Source organism: Montipora foliosa, chromosome 6 (assembly GCF_036669935.1).
Source record: "Montipora foliosa isolate CH-2021 chromosome 6, ASM3666993v2, whole genome shotgun sequence".
Taxonomy (NCBI): domain Eukaryota; kingdom Metazoa; phylum Cnidaria; class Anthozoa; order Scleractinia; family Acroporidae; genus Montipora; species Montipora foliosa.
Window position 1 is genome coordinate 32,412,019 of NC_090874.1, and position 17,500 is coordinate 32,429,518.

Genomic DNA, 17,500 nt, shown 5'->3' on the forward strand with positions numbered 1-17,500 from the left:
ATTAAGGCATGTGTAAGTGAGGAGAGCCTCTCATCTGAAACTCAATGCGGAGTGCATAGTATACTATTTTACCAATTGTGTTTGCATTAGTTAGAAGAATTTCAGTGAAGAATGTTTCAACTCTATATTGAAAGTGCTTAGCAACAACAACAGGATTTACATTCAGCATTAAGCATCTTTCATTATAAGATAAAGCATCAACTTGTTCATTTCTTAGATTTTTGCCTTGTGTTCTTGCAATAATCTGAAACAGTTCAGGCCAGCTAAGGACAGCACAGGATGTCATAAACCATGTTGGTATTCCAAGCTGTTTTACCATAGCTACTACTTCATACATAAATTTTTGCCAATAAGGTGTTGTTCCTGGAATTTGTCTCAAAAATAAATAAGCCTGATCTTTACTAATAAGATTTTGTAAATTTTGCATATTATTTGATCTTATTTGAGAAGCAGTAAGAGGCTGGCCATGCATTTTTTTCAGAGCAATATTGATGCTATCTGATACTTTCTTCTGTTCTATGATGAACTGAGCAAAGAAGAGATTCAGGATTGGTAGCAAATCTACCACTGTGATGTGAAAGTCTTGCATTGAAGTACTTAACTGACGACAACTTTATTTCTCGGTTGACAGAGTACCCATACTTTCCTTTCAACTTCCAGTTTATTACCTACAGCTTGACATGGTACTTGCCCTTTTGAAACTTTTGCATGACATGTTCTACAGATGTATTGTTTGTCATCAAATGACTTTATCTCAGTGAAAAGACGGTGTATGCTGTATTTATTTTCTTTAAGTAACATAACTGTTTTTCTATATAGTATTCGATGACAAACTGAACATATGTAATATGGCCCCTCTCTGATCGTATTCTGAAATACTGATATGTAGTGATCCAATTTATGCTGAACATCGTTTGCCTTTTTTCTAGAAATTTTTGCTGCATCACTTATGCACTTTATTATTTTTTGCTTTTTTATAGGATTTATGCTGCAATATTCTTGTTTTTTATTGTTCAACTATTGTGCCTTAATGAGTGGTTCCATTGCATCATAGTTCCGCCTTTTTTGTTGATTTATTTGTTCTTTTTCTGCAGGATCTAGAGACTTGTACCACACTGCTCTGTCAGACAAGAGCTTTTCTTTTTCTGCAGGCTCTAGCGATTTGTACCTCTCTGCTCTGTCAGACAAGAGTTTTTTTTTTCTGCAGGATCTAGAGATTTGTACCACCGTGCCCTGCCAGACAAGAGTTGTTCTTTTTCTGCAGGATTTAGTGCTTAGTACCACTCTGCTCTGTCAGACAAGAGCTTTTCTTTTTCTGCAGGATCTAGTGATTTGAACCTCTCTGCTCTGTCAAACAAGAGTTTTTCTTTTTCTTCAGGATCTAAAGATTTGTACCACTCTGCCCTGTCAGACAAGCGTTGTTCTTTTTCTGCAGGATTTAGTGATTTGTACCACTCTGCTCTGTCAGACAAGAACTTTTCTTTTTCCGCAGGATCTAGTGATTTGTACCTCTCTGCCCTGTCAGACACTAGTTTTTCTTTTTCCGCAGGATTTAGTGATTTGTACCACTCTGCTCTGTCAGACAAGAGTTTTTCTTTTTCTGCTGGATTTAGTGATTTGTACCACTCTGTTCTGTCAGACAAGAGTTTTTCTTTCTCTGTAGGATCTAATGACTTGTACCATTCTGCTTTACTAACCAAGTATTTTCGTTTGGCACTAGGTTCCATGTTTGCATAACTTTCACTTCGTTTTTCTGCCTATTGGATTTGTGTTTCCTTAATACCTTTTGTCTTAAAGTGCTTGACAAATTACTGTAACAGTTTAGAAATCTGATAATGTATGCTACGTCTAAATTACTAGTTGTATTGATTTTTGTAACAGTATTAGCAAGGGCTTGAAGAAGGAAGTTGCTGTCATTGACCGTTTGAAATTCATCTAAAGTTCCAACACTATGGAATATTATTAAGTAGTATTTGATGCTTTCAGTCTTAGAATTGTGCTGAAATATGCAACTTGCACAGTAATTTGAAAACCATATTATAAATCCAGTATTGCCTCTTGTGTTATCCAAAATAAAGTTCTGGAAGAGATTGCTACTGCTGGATGCACAACTAAATATGCCTTCTTTTTGTTCTGTAAAGACAACATCAATAGTTGCATCATATATTTGAAGTTTGTTTGGAAATTTGCGTAAACAAAGATTTTCATCAGGACATGAAAATTGTTCCTTGTAAAACTCATTTCCATGGTCAATAATTGCTTCTAGAGTTTGTGAATTCCAGTAGGTGCATGCCTTAACCACTGAAAAACAAATGCTATAAAATGGTAAAGCACAACAGTGTCGTATAAAAGACTCATTGTTTCTTGTTGAAATATGCGCCATTTCTCCACCATCACTATGATCAGCAAGTTCTGATTGAGAGATTTCACTGTTCTCATCATCTAAGTGATTATTGTCCTTTTCTAGTCTTGTTATGTGAACATCTATCAGCTCAAACAATGTATTTGAATTTTCATACAGGGTTTGCAAATAACATGTGACATCCTGTATACTTTGTGCTTCTAATAATATACATGTTCCTTGAGAATGGGGCATACCAAATGCATCCCTAGCATGTGAATCAAATATTTTACATTTACCACCTGGAGTACAGTACATAGAAACAGTATTACATTCAATTGTTAAAAGAAAGGATTGGTAGTTTTGCCTTACTAATGTTAGCAAAGCATCAACCAAAGGCATACACAAACTCAAGCCATGTATAATGGCTCTACCATTTATAGTACCACTATAGCTTGAACTGTATTGAAGCTGATAATCTGTATTAAACACATTGAGCACTTCTGGTACCTCAGTTAACAACAGGAAAGTTTGTCTGGACAGTCTAGATAACTCAGAATACAATTCATTACCAATGTTCATGATGTTAATCAAGTCCACTGATGAGATAATATTATTCCTGTAATTATAGATAAGTGAAGAGACATTGCTACACACCGAGTGCCTGCATTCTGGCCGAACAATTCCACATTGCCTTGACTATAAGGCGCTTGAATAGTTTTGGTATGATCAATGCGCCCAGGGTTTTTCTCTATATCATTAGACAGCTTTAACTCTGTATGATTCATGATTCATCCTATGGTTAATGTTCTTATACACATATCTTACTGAAGTATAGTTACACCTAAGTTTCACTCTTCCACGGCGAGTTTTAGGTTTTTCCTTCGATGTGCTGTCCACCACGTCCTTTGAGTACTCCTTTTCTTAGCAGCAGACCTTAGTCTTACATACAAATAGTCTAACTTACGATTAAGTACACTCAATGTCGTAAATAAATGCATGGCAGAAGATTTCGGTACGTTCTTTTTAATATATTTTCGAACTAATTTCCTGAAAGATCTGCTCTTATGCAAGGCTCGTGATAGTTGTTTCACTGGAATTCTGCTTGGTTCTCGGTCCCTTTGTTGACGCCCTCCTACACATTTACAATCAACAAACTTAGCATAACGAGATCGAAGTTGCAAGTCATTTACTGATTCTTTATGATCAATATCCACAACAACAGATGGCTATGTGGCATTCTCAAATATGTTCTCCTGTAAGGCTCGCGTTAGCTGTAAGTTTCGCTGAAATTCTGCTTGGTTCTCCATCCTTTTGAACAACATGGCGACGCCCTTTTAAACATTTACAATAAACAAACGTAGCATAACGAGATCGAAGTTGCAAGTCATTTATTGATTCTTCATTATCAACATCGACAACAACAGATAGCTGTGCGCCTTTCTCAAATAGGTCACAGTCATTGAATGCATTCAAAATAGGTTCATCCAAACATAACACGCTGCACCAAGCATGGTACAAAATGCTGACAACATTGGTGCATGAGGATGATTCCAAACGATACAAATAGTTGAATATGAAATAACATTACAGCTCGAAATACACAGAAATTCTGTAATAGCAGAAAACAAACAGCCATAATAATACAAATGGATAGTAAATTCACCTTCTTTTTCAAAATTTTAACTAAATGCATCCGGCTTAGCAGACTATCTTTCTGCGACTCGATAGCATCAGTACTGACTTTGTGCTCACCAACTTTCTTCTCTTGGAGGCTTTCACAGTTCCGTGCTTTTCTTGTTTGGTATTTGGTTTCAAAGCAGTTCATATCAGTGTAGTTCATATCATGATTCTCATATATTTGCTCATTTAGTGCACATTTGTTCTCAACTGATGATATAGCTTTCTTTCAGTTCGCCGACCGACCCGGGCCAAAACATTCGCTCAATGACATCTTTTAGTGTGGGTCTACCGCGAACGGCGTGTGCATAAGTGAGTGGTTTGAGCGTTCCCAGCAAGAAGCTCAATACGACAAAAAGCCACATGGCGACAAAACACGTAATGTCTACTAACTCTGGTCTAAGGCAACCAACTTCACCACAATTTGATCGCGCAGGATTGACAATGAAATGGTTCTTCTCAATCATGTGATTCTGCCTGTCAACATCGCTGTCAACAAGGCATTATGCTGAGGAACGAAATCCTCCAAATATGATCAGCTATTTCATTTCGCATGTCAAGTGGTTGCTGACACCGCAAATGTTCTTCATTCCGCAAACATAGCTGGTCACGTTCTCGAGATTATACACAGAAGGCGTAACAACAGATTCAGAAGGAACAGAAATGGATTGTTTTAACTCTGTACTGCCGCAAAGCAAAGCTAACAGCTCATAAACATTACCGAAAAATGATTTCATAATTCAGAGCCAAATCACCATGGGCAAAAAACATCCTCGCATGTCGCATACTCGTAACGGTTTTCTAATGATTGACAGATTTCTTTCTTTATAAGGCAATCATGGAAAGGGCCCGGACGCACTGGGCAAATTTTTCTTTTGCGAAAAAATCTGTCACCAGTTCCCTGAGACAAGTGCGACCGGTGATTATTTTGTAAAGGCTTACGAAACTTTCGAGACGGGCTAGTACTTAAACATGGAATGCCGGAATGATGGAACGCCGGAACGGTGGAACGCCGGAATACTTAAACATGGAACGCCGGAATACTTAAACATGGAACGCCGGAATACTTAAACACGGAACGCCGGAATACTTAAACACGGAACGCCGGAATACTTAAACATGGAACGCCGGAATACTTAAACCTGGAACGCCGGAATACTTAAACCTGGAACGCCGGAATACTTAAACACGGAATGCCGGAATACTTAAACACGGAACGCCGGAATGAGAAATAACAGTATAGTTTACCTCGTGAAATGAATGGCTTGATGTCAAGTACACCACTGCAGTTAGGAGGGAGCTTAAGCACGCGCGTTTTTGAGACGCGGACGGCAACCGGAAGAGGACATTTCTCGTACCAGGACGCTTATTTCCCTTTCGTAAACGGTCCTTGCCATTTGAAACGGTCGATGCCATTTAGAACGGTCGACTACACACTTCACTTCAAAGAAAATTAAAAGAAACAAACTAAGAAAAAATATTAACAAAAATTAAGACAAAAGAGGGAAAAAAAAACATTTATAAAAGAAAAACTGGAGGAAAAAGACTCGAACTCGGGTTCTTAGCACTCACCCTACCTCATATGACCAGCGAGACACAACTCCCAGTAACCGCAAACTTTTGAGTTCTTAGACCTAATGAGTGTAATTCAGAGCTAAGAAATGTCATCGACCGTTTCAAATGGAAACGACCTTTCTGAGAAATGGCAAAGACCGTTTCAAATGGCAACGATCGTTTATGAAAGGGAAATAAGCGTCCTGGTACGAGAAATGTCCTCTTCCGGTTGCCATCTGCGTCTCACAAACGCACGTGCTTAAGCTCCCTCCTAACTGCAGTGGTGTACTTGAAATCAAGCCATTCATTTCACGTGGTAAACTATACTGTTATTTCTCATTCTGGCGTTCCGTGTTTAAGTATTCCGGCGTTCCGTGTTTAAGTATTCCGGCGTTCTGTGTTTAAGTATTCCGGCGTTCCGGGTTTAAGTATTCCGGCGTTCCGTGTTTAAGTATTCCGGCGTTCCACCGTTCCGGCATTCCATCATTCCGTATTTAAGTATTAGCCTTCGAGACGCCGTCAATTTTGTCAGAGGTGAAATCTGACAGATTTGTCAATTTACATGCTATGATTATGCTGATTTGAAGGAAAATGTCATTTAATCTCCATTTTTAGAGTATTTGGTGTTTATTTCGGTGTGATTGACACTTGTGGTTAGCAAATATTTTACTGTGTCTCAGACTCTCAGTGCTTCCACGCTTGAAAAATTGAAAATTTGACCCAAAAGTTTTCGACATTTTTGGAAGGGCCAAACAAATTTTGTCAGTCCAGTGCGTCCGAAACCAAACCACAAAAACGGCAAAGATCTGAGGTAGCTCCCCCTGTGCGCACTAAATAAGATTAACGAAACTTTTAAGACGTGTAAACAAATATGCAAATTAGTTAACCTTGGATAATACGCAACGATATTCAGAACGGGCAGAAAAATCTCACAAAAACCTTTTCCAGCCAAAAGTAATTTTATTGAAACAAACAACATATTTGCTATTAGAGGGAAGTAAAAACTTCCCATTTCATTGCGTGCGTGCAAACAAGCTGCCAACACACTCCGCGTCAAAAACGCGACTAAATAAATTTCCCACCAGTGTTCAGCATCAAACACTTTACTGAAAAACCCTTTACTTGAATTATCAAGCGAAATATAGCAACAAGGTTTCTTTCAAATAATTTTTGACTAACAACAATTAATGAAATTTGATTTCAGTGTTGTACTAAACACCACACTTGGTACAATATTAGAACTACGGCTCACTTTGATTACGGCTCGACGGGCGAAAGATTGTTGTCTAAGTCCATTACTCGTCGGGTTCCTGGGAAACGTATCTATTTTGACTTCAGGGTGAACTATTTACACAATCGCGAGCCATTTAATTGAAAATCTAAACATCTATTAGATACAAAAAACAGACTTCCGAATTATCGCAAATCACGATGCTGACAAGCACAAAAGCAGAAGAAATGGTCAAATAATTATGAAGTTTGTTACTATCTTAATGTTTTTGCGTTAGAGTAAAGGGATATTTATCACGCAAATGATGTAATTTCATCACACTCAAATTTCGCAAAAACGTGACTTTCATGTAAACAATCTTCGCACCAGCAAGTCGTAGCAATAAATTGGATTAACAACCAAGGTAGTTAAAGGAATATTGTTGGCTTCCCAAATAATCTTCATTTCTTGGCTTTACACTACAATGGCAAAATTCTTAACACTGGAATTTTCCGCTTTTGTTTAAAATCTTTCGCAATTCGGAGAAATCGACCGGTCCGCGAATATTTTACGAGTTTTTTTCAATGGGATGTCAAAAAGGCCAAGTGGATGTTATGCGTAATCGGGCGATCAAGTTGCGCGTGTGATGCGTTATAAATATTTTTTCACAACATGATTCCGAACCGTTAGTATCACCACAGAAGACAAGAACATCATTCTATTAAAAAGCTCATTCTACGCAAAAAGTAGGTTCTGGAGGTAACTTTGAGAGTGGAAATCAAGGTTACGCGGCAGACGGCAAATACAAACTCACGATTTAATTAAGTTAACACACCAGAAAGACGCTAACCTCATTTGACAAGAAAATGCGTTACTATTGCCATAAAAACTATCCAGTTAAGCTCGCATATCAAAAAACATGATGAATTCATAAAGGCCACCTTTTCCAGCGAACAATTTTTTAAAACAAACAACATATTTGCTATTTGAGGCAAAAACCCCTTTCTATTTCATTACGTGCGTGAAGAGAAGAAACTCAGTCGTGTCAAATATGCGCAATATTGCAACAAACTAAATTTCAGGATCAAACCGTTTCCATGAAGAACCTTTTCCTTGAATAATGAAGCACAAAATACACGACAAGCTTTCTTTCAAATAATTCTTGGCTGTCTTATTTTCAATTATTTTCTTTACCGGAAGACTGTGCAGAGTTGATCACAGATCCACGTGAGGTGTTCGATTCGTTCTCTGTCTTTGTTGAACCCATAAGTTACCAGAGAATTTTCCATTTGGTTTCAGTGTTCTACATAACAGCACACTGGGTAAAATATTATTTTAGAAATACAGCTCACTTTGATTTCGGTTCGAAGGGCGATAAATTGTCGTCGAAGTCCATTACTCGTTGCTGTCTTGTTCAGTATCCAAATAACTTGCCATTATTAAGCTTCATGAGGGTATATTTTGTTCAAAGATCCACTAAAACGCCATTCGCGTTACATGACTTTCGACGCCATTGCCGGTTAAGTTTATCATTCTACTGTGTCCACCAGAGAAATTTACGCATTTCCACTACCCTCTCTATCCTAAGAAAATACGAGCAGAAGGCTCTATGCACAAAGACACCACCACTTAGCAGGGGAGTGGCAGGTAAGACTTTTACGGACACGGAAAAAAAAAAAAAAAGAAAAATGATAAAACAAACAAATCCCACCCACTTGCCGACGGGGATTGCCATACTGGCAACCCAGTAAAACGAAAAAAAGAAAACAAGCAAATCCCACCCGCTTCCGACTGGGATTGCCATACTCAGTGGCAACCCAGTAATTAGCAGGAAGGAACATCGCTTGTCTCAGTAGACTAGTGGTCATCTGGGAATGCTTCGACGCATGCGATCCGAGATCGAACTCGCGCTCTTCCTTCTTCCAAAAATGTCATTGAAAGTCTATTAAACAACGAGATAAATCGAAGTGTAGAACTTACTTCATATATGTGAAGTGGGACCAGTTTGATTCCTGGATATACCTGCATGTGTGCACCATCATGGCCGCCATTTCTTTGTTGTGGAACACCAACATGGCCGCCGTGACGTCATGTGAAAACGCTCTATTTTCCAACTTGGCCTCGGAGTCAACCCTTTCTTGGGTAGATTTATTTATAAAACACCTTCCTTGGGAAATTCAGCACCCCCACCGTTGTAAAAGCCAAGCAAAACAGAGCTATCTCAGCATCAAGGGAAATAGGATACTTTTCGCGGGAAAAATCTGTTCCTAAAAATATATTTCCTCGGGAAGTGGGTTGACCCAAGGAATTAGTTGAATATAAACAAGCCGTTTAGATATCATAAACATGTTTCTTTTTAAGCACCTTGGTTTTCGAAAATGGCAAGCCTTCGTTCACGTTGGAGTGTCCAATTGGTTAATTAAAGACTAATTAACACAAGGCCTACACCTGAAGTTTTTCTATCCAAGCGAACACTAATCAAAAAGCGCCGGAAGCGGTTCAGGATATGTTCTGGATTCAACTTCCTGATGCATTCTTCAAGCTTTGCGTGGGTAGACACGGTGTTAATTGGCTTGCCGGCCAGAAAATTCAACAGCCAAGGTGTATCAATGCCAAAAGACCAAAACTAACTAATTACTCAGACGGTGGAATAACTGCAGAATACTCGGCAACTATTGTGTTTTTGTAGCTGCGGCATCGTTTGAAGAACAGGGCATTTATACAACACACCCATGCATATCCGAATACACTCTTTTTTATAAGAACGTCTAGTCTTGGGGCTGAACCTGAACCTGAAAACGTTCTTAACATGTTCTTAAAGTTGTGTAGTATACTACGTTCGACCGAAAACTTTTCTTTGTCAAAGAGGTGTGCCTGTGAACTTTCCAAGTGCATTTCCACTGTGAACAAAGCATTCATTTTTTTTGACCCCAGGGAAAAAGTAGTTAAGAAGGAAAAAATATTGACGGATATTACAAAAGCAGATTTGTGAGGTCCACAAGTGTAAGCACTTAAAGGCGTCGCGAGAGCAACTGTTTACAAATCTTTCTTTTGTTATTCAAATTTGTCACGCATTGGGACAAAAACAACTTTTTGTTTTCGACAGCCAATCGACATCTGGTTGGCACATTAATTAATTTAACTCCCCTTCGAGAACGAAGAAAACCAAGCCTATGCGGAAACCAAAAAGATTACACGTCACTATCGGAACAGGAAACATTTCAACGAGTATTCCCGGTGAGGGTGTATATTTACAGTCTGATCTACCACACGCGATTAAGGTAAAACTACTGTCTACCAGTGAACGCACTCCTGGCAACTGTAACCCACAACTGAAACCATTTTAGTTGCTATTCCGAAAAAAAACAGTCACATGATCACGTGTAAAAAGGTCGTCAATGAACGCTGAGATATGTTTGCCAAAAGACAGAGAAAAATGAGAAAATTAATGAAAACTCGAAATCTAAAGACGAGTAACCCCTGAAATCCTTTCGTCGTGTAGTCCGTGGAAACGGCACGCGAATAAATGCTAGGCCGCGCTAAATCTTGGACTGAGAAAAGCTTTCGCGCACCTTCGGTGGATTTCGCGCCATCTTGCTTGATGTCGTATTAAGAGTAAGTAATGTTTGGCTGTTAGGGCGGGGGGACCTTGTCTTCGCTTAACTTCTATGCTGTAATCATTGTTTGAAGAAGGTCGTTTTCGGACTGAGAAAATATTCCCTCTGTATGCAATCAAAACAAGCAGCAAAGGTTTATTGGTTTTCGAACAAGTTTCTGCTCATGACACCATCGCGTTTTGTGTGTGAATTGTGGAAAGTATTCTCATTCCTCTCTGCGCAGGTCGCAGTATTTTTATGAGTTTTAAAATTCATAATGTGTCTTTCTTTTCAGCTGAGCCGGTTTTCCATTATGCCTCTACAGCAAGCTATGAGTCTGGGAATCGATATTTTGGCAGGTAAATTACATACGTTTTCCGAGTTGTATTGAATAAATTGTGTGAGGATACATTTAAATTTCACGATTCACTTTGTTTCTACCCTCGGTAATCGAAGTGGTTCTGTGCTTTGCTGAACGTTTTCACTTGAAAAACGACATAGAGGTGGCTATTTTTAAAATAGAGGAAATTACGAAAGTATTTTTAACTGTAAACTCATGACAGGAGATTATGATAATCTCTTGCTCATGATTACTTAAGTAAAATTAAAAATAGCAAGAGAGGAATATTATGCTCAATAGTTAAAAAACAGTTTATACTGAACAGCTATGAAGCTCAAATGTGAAAAAAAGGTTACAGACAAGACAAATTAAACAGAATATCAATTCTAAATCCGCCGGAGGTGCTTGTACGTGGTAAAATCAAACAACCTTTTTAAAATTTCTTGAAATTTGAAAACTATACAACGTCAATGCCTACTGCCTACTTGAATAGAGGAAATAACGAAAGAAATGTTTAATTGTAAACTCGCGATTACTTAAATATAATTAAAAATAGCAAGGAAGGAATACTATGCTCAATAATACATAAATTTATAAGAGCTATCAAGCCCAAAGGTAAAAAAGATTATAGACAAGACATATTAAACGGAAATTCTAAAACGATGGATCAATTTTAAATCCGTCCGGGGTGCTTACACGTAATAAAATCAAACAACGGTTTTTTAAATTTCTTAACATTTGAAAACTATACAACATCCTTACAGCGTCAATGCCTACTATGATGGCATTGCAGAAAAGGATATTTTTCATGTTCATATACTATTGATTCGCCGATTAGGAAGCCGGTATTCTGTGCAGGATATAGCTTCAGGTTATCATGCTCTAGACTGATCACGTTCTCTATAAGGTGATGGGGGTCAAGACCATCGAAGAATCTTGAAAAGAAATTTAATTGTGACAAGGTGCTTTTTTGTGATGTTATTGGCCTGGTCACCCGCTGTCTGGAATTTGGAGGCTCGAAAGGGTCTTCTACAAATTTGCAAACTAGAAGTGGGTGGCTAATGGCGAAAAAAAAAATGAATTATTAAATTTTCAATCTCGGATTTTGCATTTCTGGCTTTCTGATTGGCCCACTCAGTCTCGGTTAGCAGCTCATATACCGTAATGACCGGATATGACAGCTGATTGCGTCGGTCGTTTTGTAAAAACTGAGAAAACATCGTGTCCTTCTGTAAGTAAAACAGTTCAGAATTTAATGACATTTTAATAAAACAGTTATTCCATTCGCGCAATTTTTAAGGTTGTCTGCAAGGCCCCAAATGTTGCCACGGTAAAGCACTGCTAAAAGACCCTCTAAAACTATTTTTCTTAAGCCCCACAAAATTCTCTTGCTTAACACATAATATAGGAAAAACTTGTAGGAAAATGAAAAGAAGATGCCTAGATTTAAAATTGTCTAGATTTTGTAGTTATCTGTAAGAATGCGAAACAAGACACTGCAGTCAGGGTTTATTCGGGATACCATTAACTGCAAAGAAATTTTTACAGTACAAGTTGTGGGAGAAATTTGCATCGGAAGTTTCCTTAGAGACGAGCAGGGAAACTGAAAACTGCACACCACGGTGATTGAAAATACCAATTTTCTTTGAACTGAAGCTCGTAGCTAGTGTAAAAATTACTAGAGGTAATCACATGAATTCAAGTGCTGTTTGGCATAAATGATGAAATTCTTTCCCACTGTCTCTTTTCTTCCATTTCCACTCTACTCACAGTTTGTCAAAATAAACGAAACATAGTTGTATGTGCTTTAATTTTGAAAAGCACTTGGCAAGGAGGTACAATAAGCAAACCTATTGCAGAACTCCTATGGGGACTGCCACTCCCACTGTACACTGTCTTGCATGGACTGTACTCAATCTAATAAGTTGTGTTGAAGACTAACTTTTGTTGGTAATTCTGTTAACGTAAGATGCGTATGTCTTGATAGTATTCATAAACCACTCAAGTAAATTAAGGCTTGGGCCCCAACCTGGCCCCAAATCAAGTTATGGCACAAAAACGTGAGGGGGTGGTCTAACTTCTGAAGTTTTAGTAAAACGACCTAAGACTTTTGCAGACTAAGAACGTTACAAAAGTTTTTATAATGATGTGGATGGTGTATGCAAATGAGGTCACGTGACTTTTTGCGGGCACAAACCTCAAAATAAAAAAAACGGCAACAGTTTATGCTAAAATTTATTTCACTTCCTTACTATTAGATTAAAAGAAAACGAACTTTGTTAAATATGTTTTGTACTAGTGCCCAGTCCCCACTGGGCACTATTAATTATTAATTATTAAAATTATCTTGAAATGTCCAAGCACAGAAATGATGTACCCAATAGTGTTAACATCACAAAGGGAAGTCCAGTCACCAGGAAATGATAAAAAGTGTTGCCTTTTAGCTGAGATTTCTGTGTTAAAATTAACTTTGACCAGTCACGTGATAATATATCATCCTATTTAACAGTTAAGGTTTCAAATCTTATTGCTGCTCACGATGTCCCAAAGTTATTTCGTGTTATATAAAATGGATCAATAGTTAGCCCACTCCACTCCATTTTCCGTCATGAAATAGATCTAGGTCCAGGCTTTAATTCACCTGAGCAGTGTCCAACTCATTTCCTACATTCATTGTATTCACCAAGTCCGGTTGGGGAACATATTGACTGCTTATAATAAATATGTTTCAGAGCACAAAACGACATTGCTACACACTGACTACGCGCATTGAACCCAACACCTCAACGGTCCCTTGACAATAAGGAACATCAATAGTTTTACCACTGAGAAGCTATAGGATATGGACCAGGATTCTTTTCTATGTCCCAACCAAGGTTGAACTTACTGTATTCCACTCAGTGGATGAGACTTTTAAAAACATTTCTGAGTAAATCGCTCTCAGCATGCCTAGTTGATAAATGACATTTTGATTTCATTTTCCACTCTCCCATGACCTTTCAGATGTGTTTTCTTTGTCATACTTGAGCCGAGGTAGCTGACGTTTTTTTTGTTTACAAGTAAATACACAGTAATTGCGGTGAAGTCTGGATGACCTCGATACATTTTTAATTACGTATCTTCCAGAAAATTCTCTTATTTTTCTTTCTTTACAAAATAGATGTGTCGGCTGTTTCTTTGTAATTCTTCTCTTTTCTCTCTGATGTTGGCATCAATTCAACAACTAGATATGGTCAATCAACATTTCAGTTCTCAGCATCAAAAATCTGGGAGTCAGTTTCTTTCAGCCTAAAAAATTACCTTATAATTCCTTTAAATGCAAATAATATAAACAGCTTCTCTTACTTATACAAAATAATTTAAAAACTGAATTGTAATTTTTGAGCAATGCAATAATTTCTTTAGTTATTACTTATTTTTTTGTTATGTAAGCACGTCTATATATTCATATAATAATTACTAGATCTAATCATATATATTTTAAAACAATGTTAATGATTGAAACAATTAGATATATTTATTATTTAATGTTAATTTTTGTTTAATGCCGCATTTATCTTTAATATGGTGGTTTCCAGCTCGAAATAAAGCCAGTGGCTACTCTGGCTGGCTACCACGTACCTATCTTTTTGACTTTTTTTTCTGCTTTTATGTCTTATATTTATTCTCTAGTAAGTGTTGATATTATAGTATTAACTATCTTATAATTGATGTAAATAGTGCATAATGAATTGAATTGAATTGAATGGAATGGAAAAAATCGCGCACCGACCCGTTCCGAAACGGACGCTCTTCATCTTTCAATGTGCTTTCGTATGCATTTCGAGTCTTCCAGGCAAAAAGAGAGAAAAAAAAAGGTTGGATACCTCACCGAGGTAACTTAAGAAATGCTAGCTCACCAAACGAAACAAGCTTTATTTCCGGTCTTTCGCTATTGTGCCACATTTTTCTCGCAGGTAATCTTGGGATCTATTCTTCGAGTTGTGCCTGGATCAGAGAGCACTGGTACCGACTCTGAACGGGGTCAAAGATCTTGTCTGTTTTGAAACATACTAGTATACAAACAGCGACATAGTGAGGTCTCCAGCCTGCAAACAGGCTCTTATTATAATTTGTCGGCTTTGAGAATTCACAGACGTTTTAAATCTTTTCAACAGGTATAACGATAATCAGAGAGCTCAGGATGCTATCAATTTGACTCTCTTTCATTGGGGTATACACGGCTGGGTTGTGTACGTTATCGTTGGACTTCTCCTTGCCTTTGTTGGTTACAGAAAAGGCCTTCCTATGACCATTCGTTCCTGCTTCTACCCTCTTATCGGAGACAGAATATTCGGTTGGATGGGCGATGCAGTGGATATCCTGTCAGTAGTTTGCACCATGTTTGGCGTTTGCACCAGTCTTGGACTCGGCTGCATCCAGATGAATACCGGCTTCAACCGCGTTTTTGACAAGATCAAATTCTCTAAAACGAATCAAATCGTCATCATTTGGTGCGTGACAGCCTGTGCGACTGCCTCAGTTGTCAGTGGCCTGAAAGTTGGAATTCGACGGCTAAGCGAGATCTGCTTCACCATTGGCATGTTCATCATGTTGATTGGCTTCTTTTACGAGGACACTTGGCACATACTCAATGTTTACGTTCAAAGTATTGGATACTACATCCAGTGGATCGTCCAACTTGGCTTCCACACAGATGCATTTGCTCAACTCGGAAACGCACCAGACGGAAAACAGGCGCAGTTTTGGATGAACGATTGGACGATCTTCTACTGGGGCTGGTGGATCGCTTGGTCTCCTTTCGTGGGTATGTTTATCGCCAAGATCTCAAAAGGTAGAACCATCAAAGAATTCATTAATGCTACAATGACAGCTCCGATTATATATTCGTTTATGTGGTTTTGCATCTTTGGCAGTGCAGGCTTGAAAATGGAAAGAGATGCAGAGAGAGCAAACATCACGTGTTCATCTCTCCTTGGCGGAAAATACAGTACAGAGTCAATGAACGGACTGTACCGATTATCGTGTAGACAAACGAACGAGATGTGGTTTGACGTAATGGGCCAATATGGTGATCTTGGAATGTTCCTCTCAATCGTGTCTCTCATTGGAATCATCCTCTACTTTGTCACAAGCTCCGACAGCGGTTCCTTAGTGATTGATTGTCTCTCCGCCAACGGTGATCCGGATCCTCCTATCATCCAGCGTGTATTTTGGGCCTTAACCGAAGGCGCATGTGCCACAGCTTTGCTCTATGCGGGAGGCCCAAGCGGACTAAATGCTCTTCGATCAGTGTCCATAGCATCAGGTGTCCCTTATACTATTCTACTGTGCTTCATGTGCGTAGCATTGTGGAGAGCAGTTAAGATGGAAGCTGGTGACCTTGATCAGCACGGTCCAAAGTTCAGCACTGGCCTATTAGACGTAATAAGCAATCCGACGTTCTCAGGCATCGGCAAAGTACTTTTGGCTGCCGTCGCCCCATGGTATCCTATGGGAAGAACCGCGTACAAACTTGGTGGATCAAAAGACCGGCAATGGCTCTACATGCTCATTCTGGCAGTTCCGTTTTATCTTTGGATTTTACTGTTATGTCTGGAGTCTGTCGTTGCTGGCCTATCCTACGTTGGGTGGGCTGTGCTGTTTGGGTTCTTCGCTTATAGCACTGCCATCCGCAATGCCATGCGGGAGAAGTACAACATATACGGAAACATGGTTGAAGATTTCTTTGCTGTGATGTTAACCTACCCTTTTGCTGCTGCTCAGATGGAACATCACGTCAATCATACCGATAGTATCGACCTGGGTGAAAAAGGTTTAGCAAACAGTGCTGTAAGCCATGAAATTGATCTGTGTGAGGTTCACATTAATCATGACGGTCGCTGAACACGGCAGTGACATGGATATGAAATATACCATCGGCATGATCTCCTCTTCAAAAACTGAAAATGATGCCGCCGCGTCGAAATTTGACCAGCCCTCTACTGTGGTAGCTAATCTAACGCATACTGATGAGAACCCTCCTACTTTTGAGGATGCGAAGTTATAAAATTATAAAGGCCAAGATTTTTTAAATAGTCAACTGAAGTCACTTTTAACTATATTTTATATCTTTCGAGAGCTATCCCTTCTACTATTTTTATTAAAACCAATTAGTGGTCTATTCATTTGTTTTATTTATAGAATATACATTGCGAGCCATTTTAGTACGAAATGAATTTTTCAAAAGATTCTGATTTATTCTGTACCACATAATTATAAGTAGCAAAATTTGAGCACCTGTTATGGTTGCATTTTTACGTAGAAGAGATTTAAAATGAACCAGTTATGTCATATTATTCCACTACTTGTCACCTAACAGCCGCCATTTCAGGTGCTCCATCATAAGAAGAAATAATTTTTTTACAGAAGTGTAAGACGACGTAAGAACGTTTCCACAGTCTGCAGTTGAACGTGGCATTGTTCTCAATGGTGCAGAAAAACGCCTCACTTGAGGTAACGTGAACATGCGAGTGAAAATTTATTAGGTATGGCGCATAGTGGCGTCTTTGGGCATCATCATTTGCCCCGCATTTAAATCTGCGCAAGGATGTGTAAGACTGGAAGTAGGAGAGATGTCTGGTAAACGATCAGTATCAGCTTCAGTTTTGTGTTTTATCGCAGTTAGAACAGCATAAATGTGACAACTGGTCGTCTCTTTCCGAATAAATTAACGCTTGCTGCATAGTAAAAGTTTTAGAATAGTGAACGTATTTTTTTGTCTTTGCCTGTCATTTTTT

General features: G+C 38.6%; 1 protein-coding gene across 1 annotated transcript in view; it reads left to right on the forward strand.

Moving 5' to 3' along the window:
• The window catches only part of LOC138007144 (glycine betaine transporter 1-like), a 23,551-nt gene extending 6,078 nt beyond the window's left edge, over positions 1 to 17,473 (forward strand). Inside the window, exons 2-3 of the mRNA XM_068853892.1 lie at positions 10,677 to 10,740; positions 14,879 to 17,473. Of these exons, the coding sequence (XP_068709993.1) occupies positions 10,677 to 10,740; positions 14,879 to 16,607 (1,793 nt within the window). The 3' untranslated portion in view covers positions 16,608 to 17,473. The remainder of the gene's footprint in view (positions 1 to 10,676; positions 10,741 to 14,878) is intronic.
• The last annotated feature ends 27 nt before the right edge of the window (positions 17,474 to 17,500 follow it).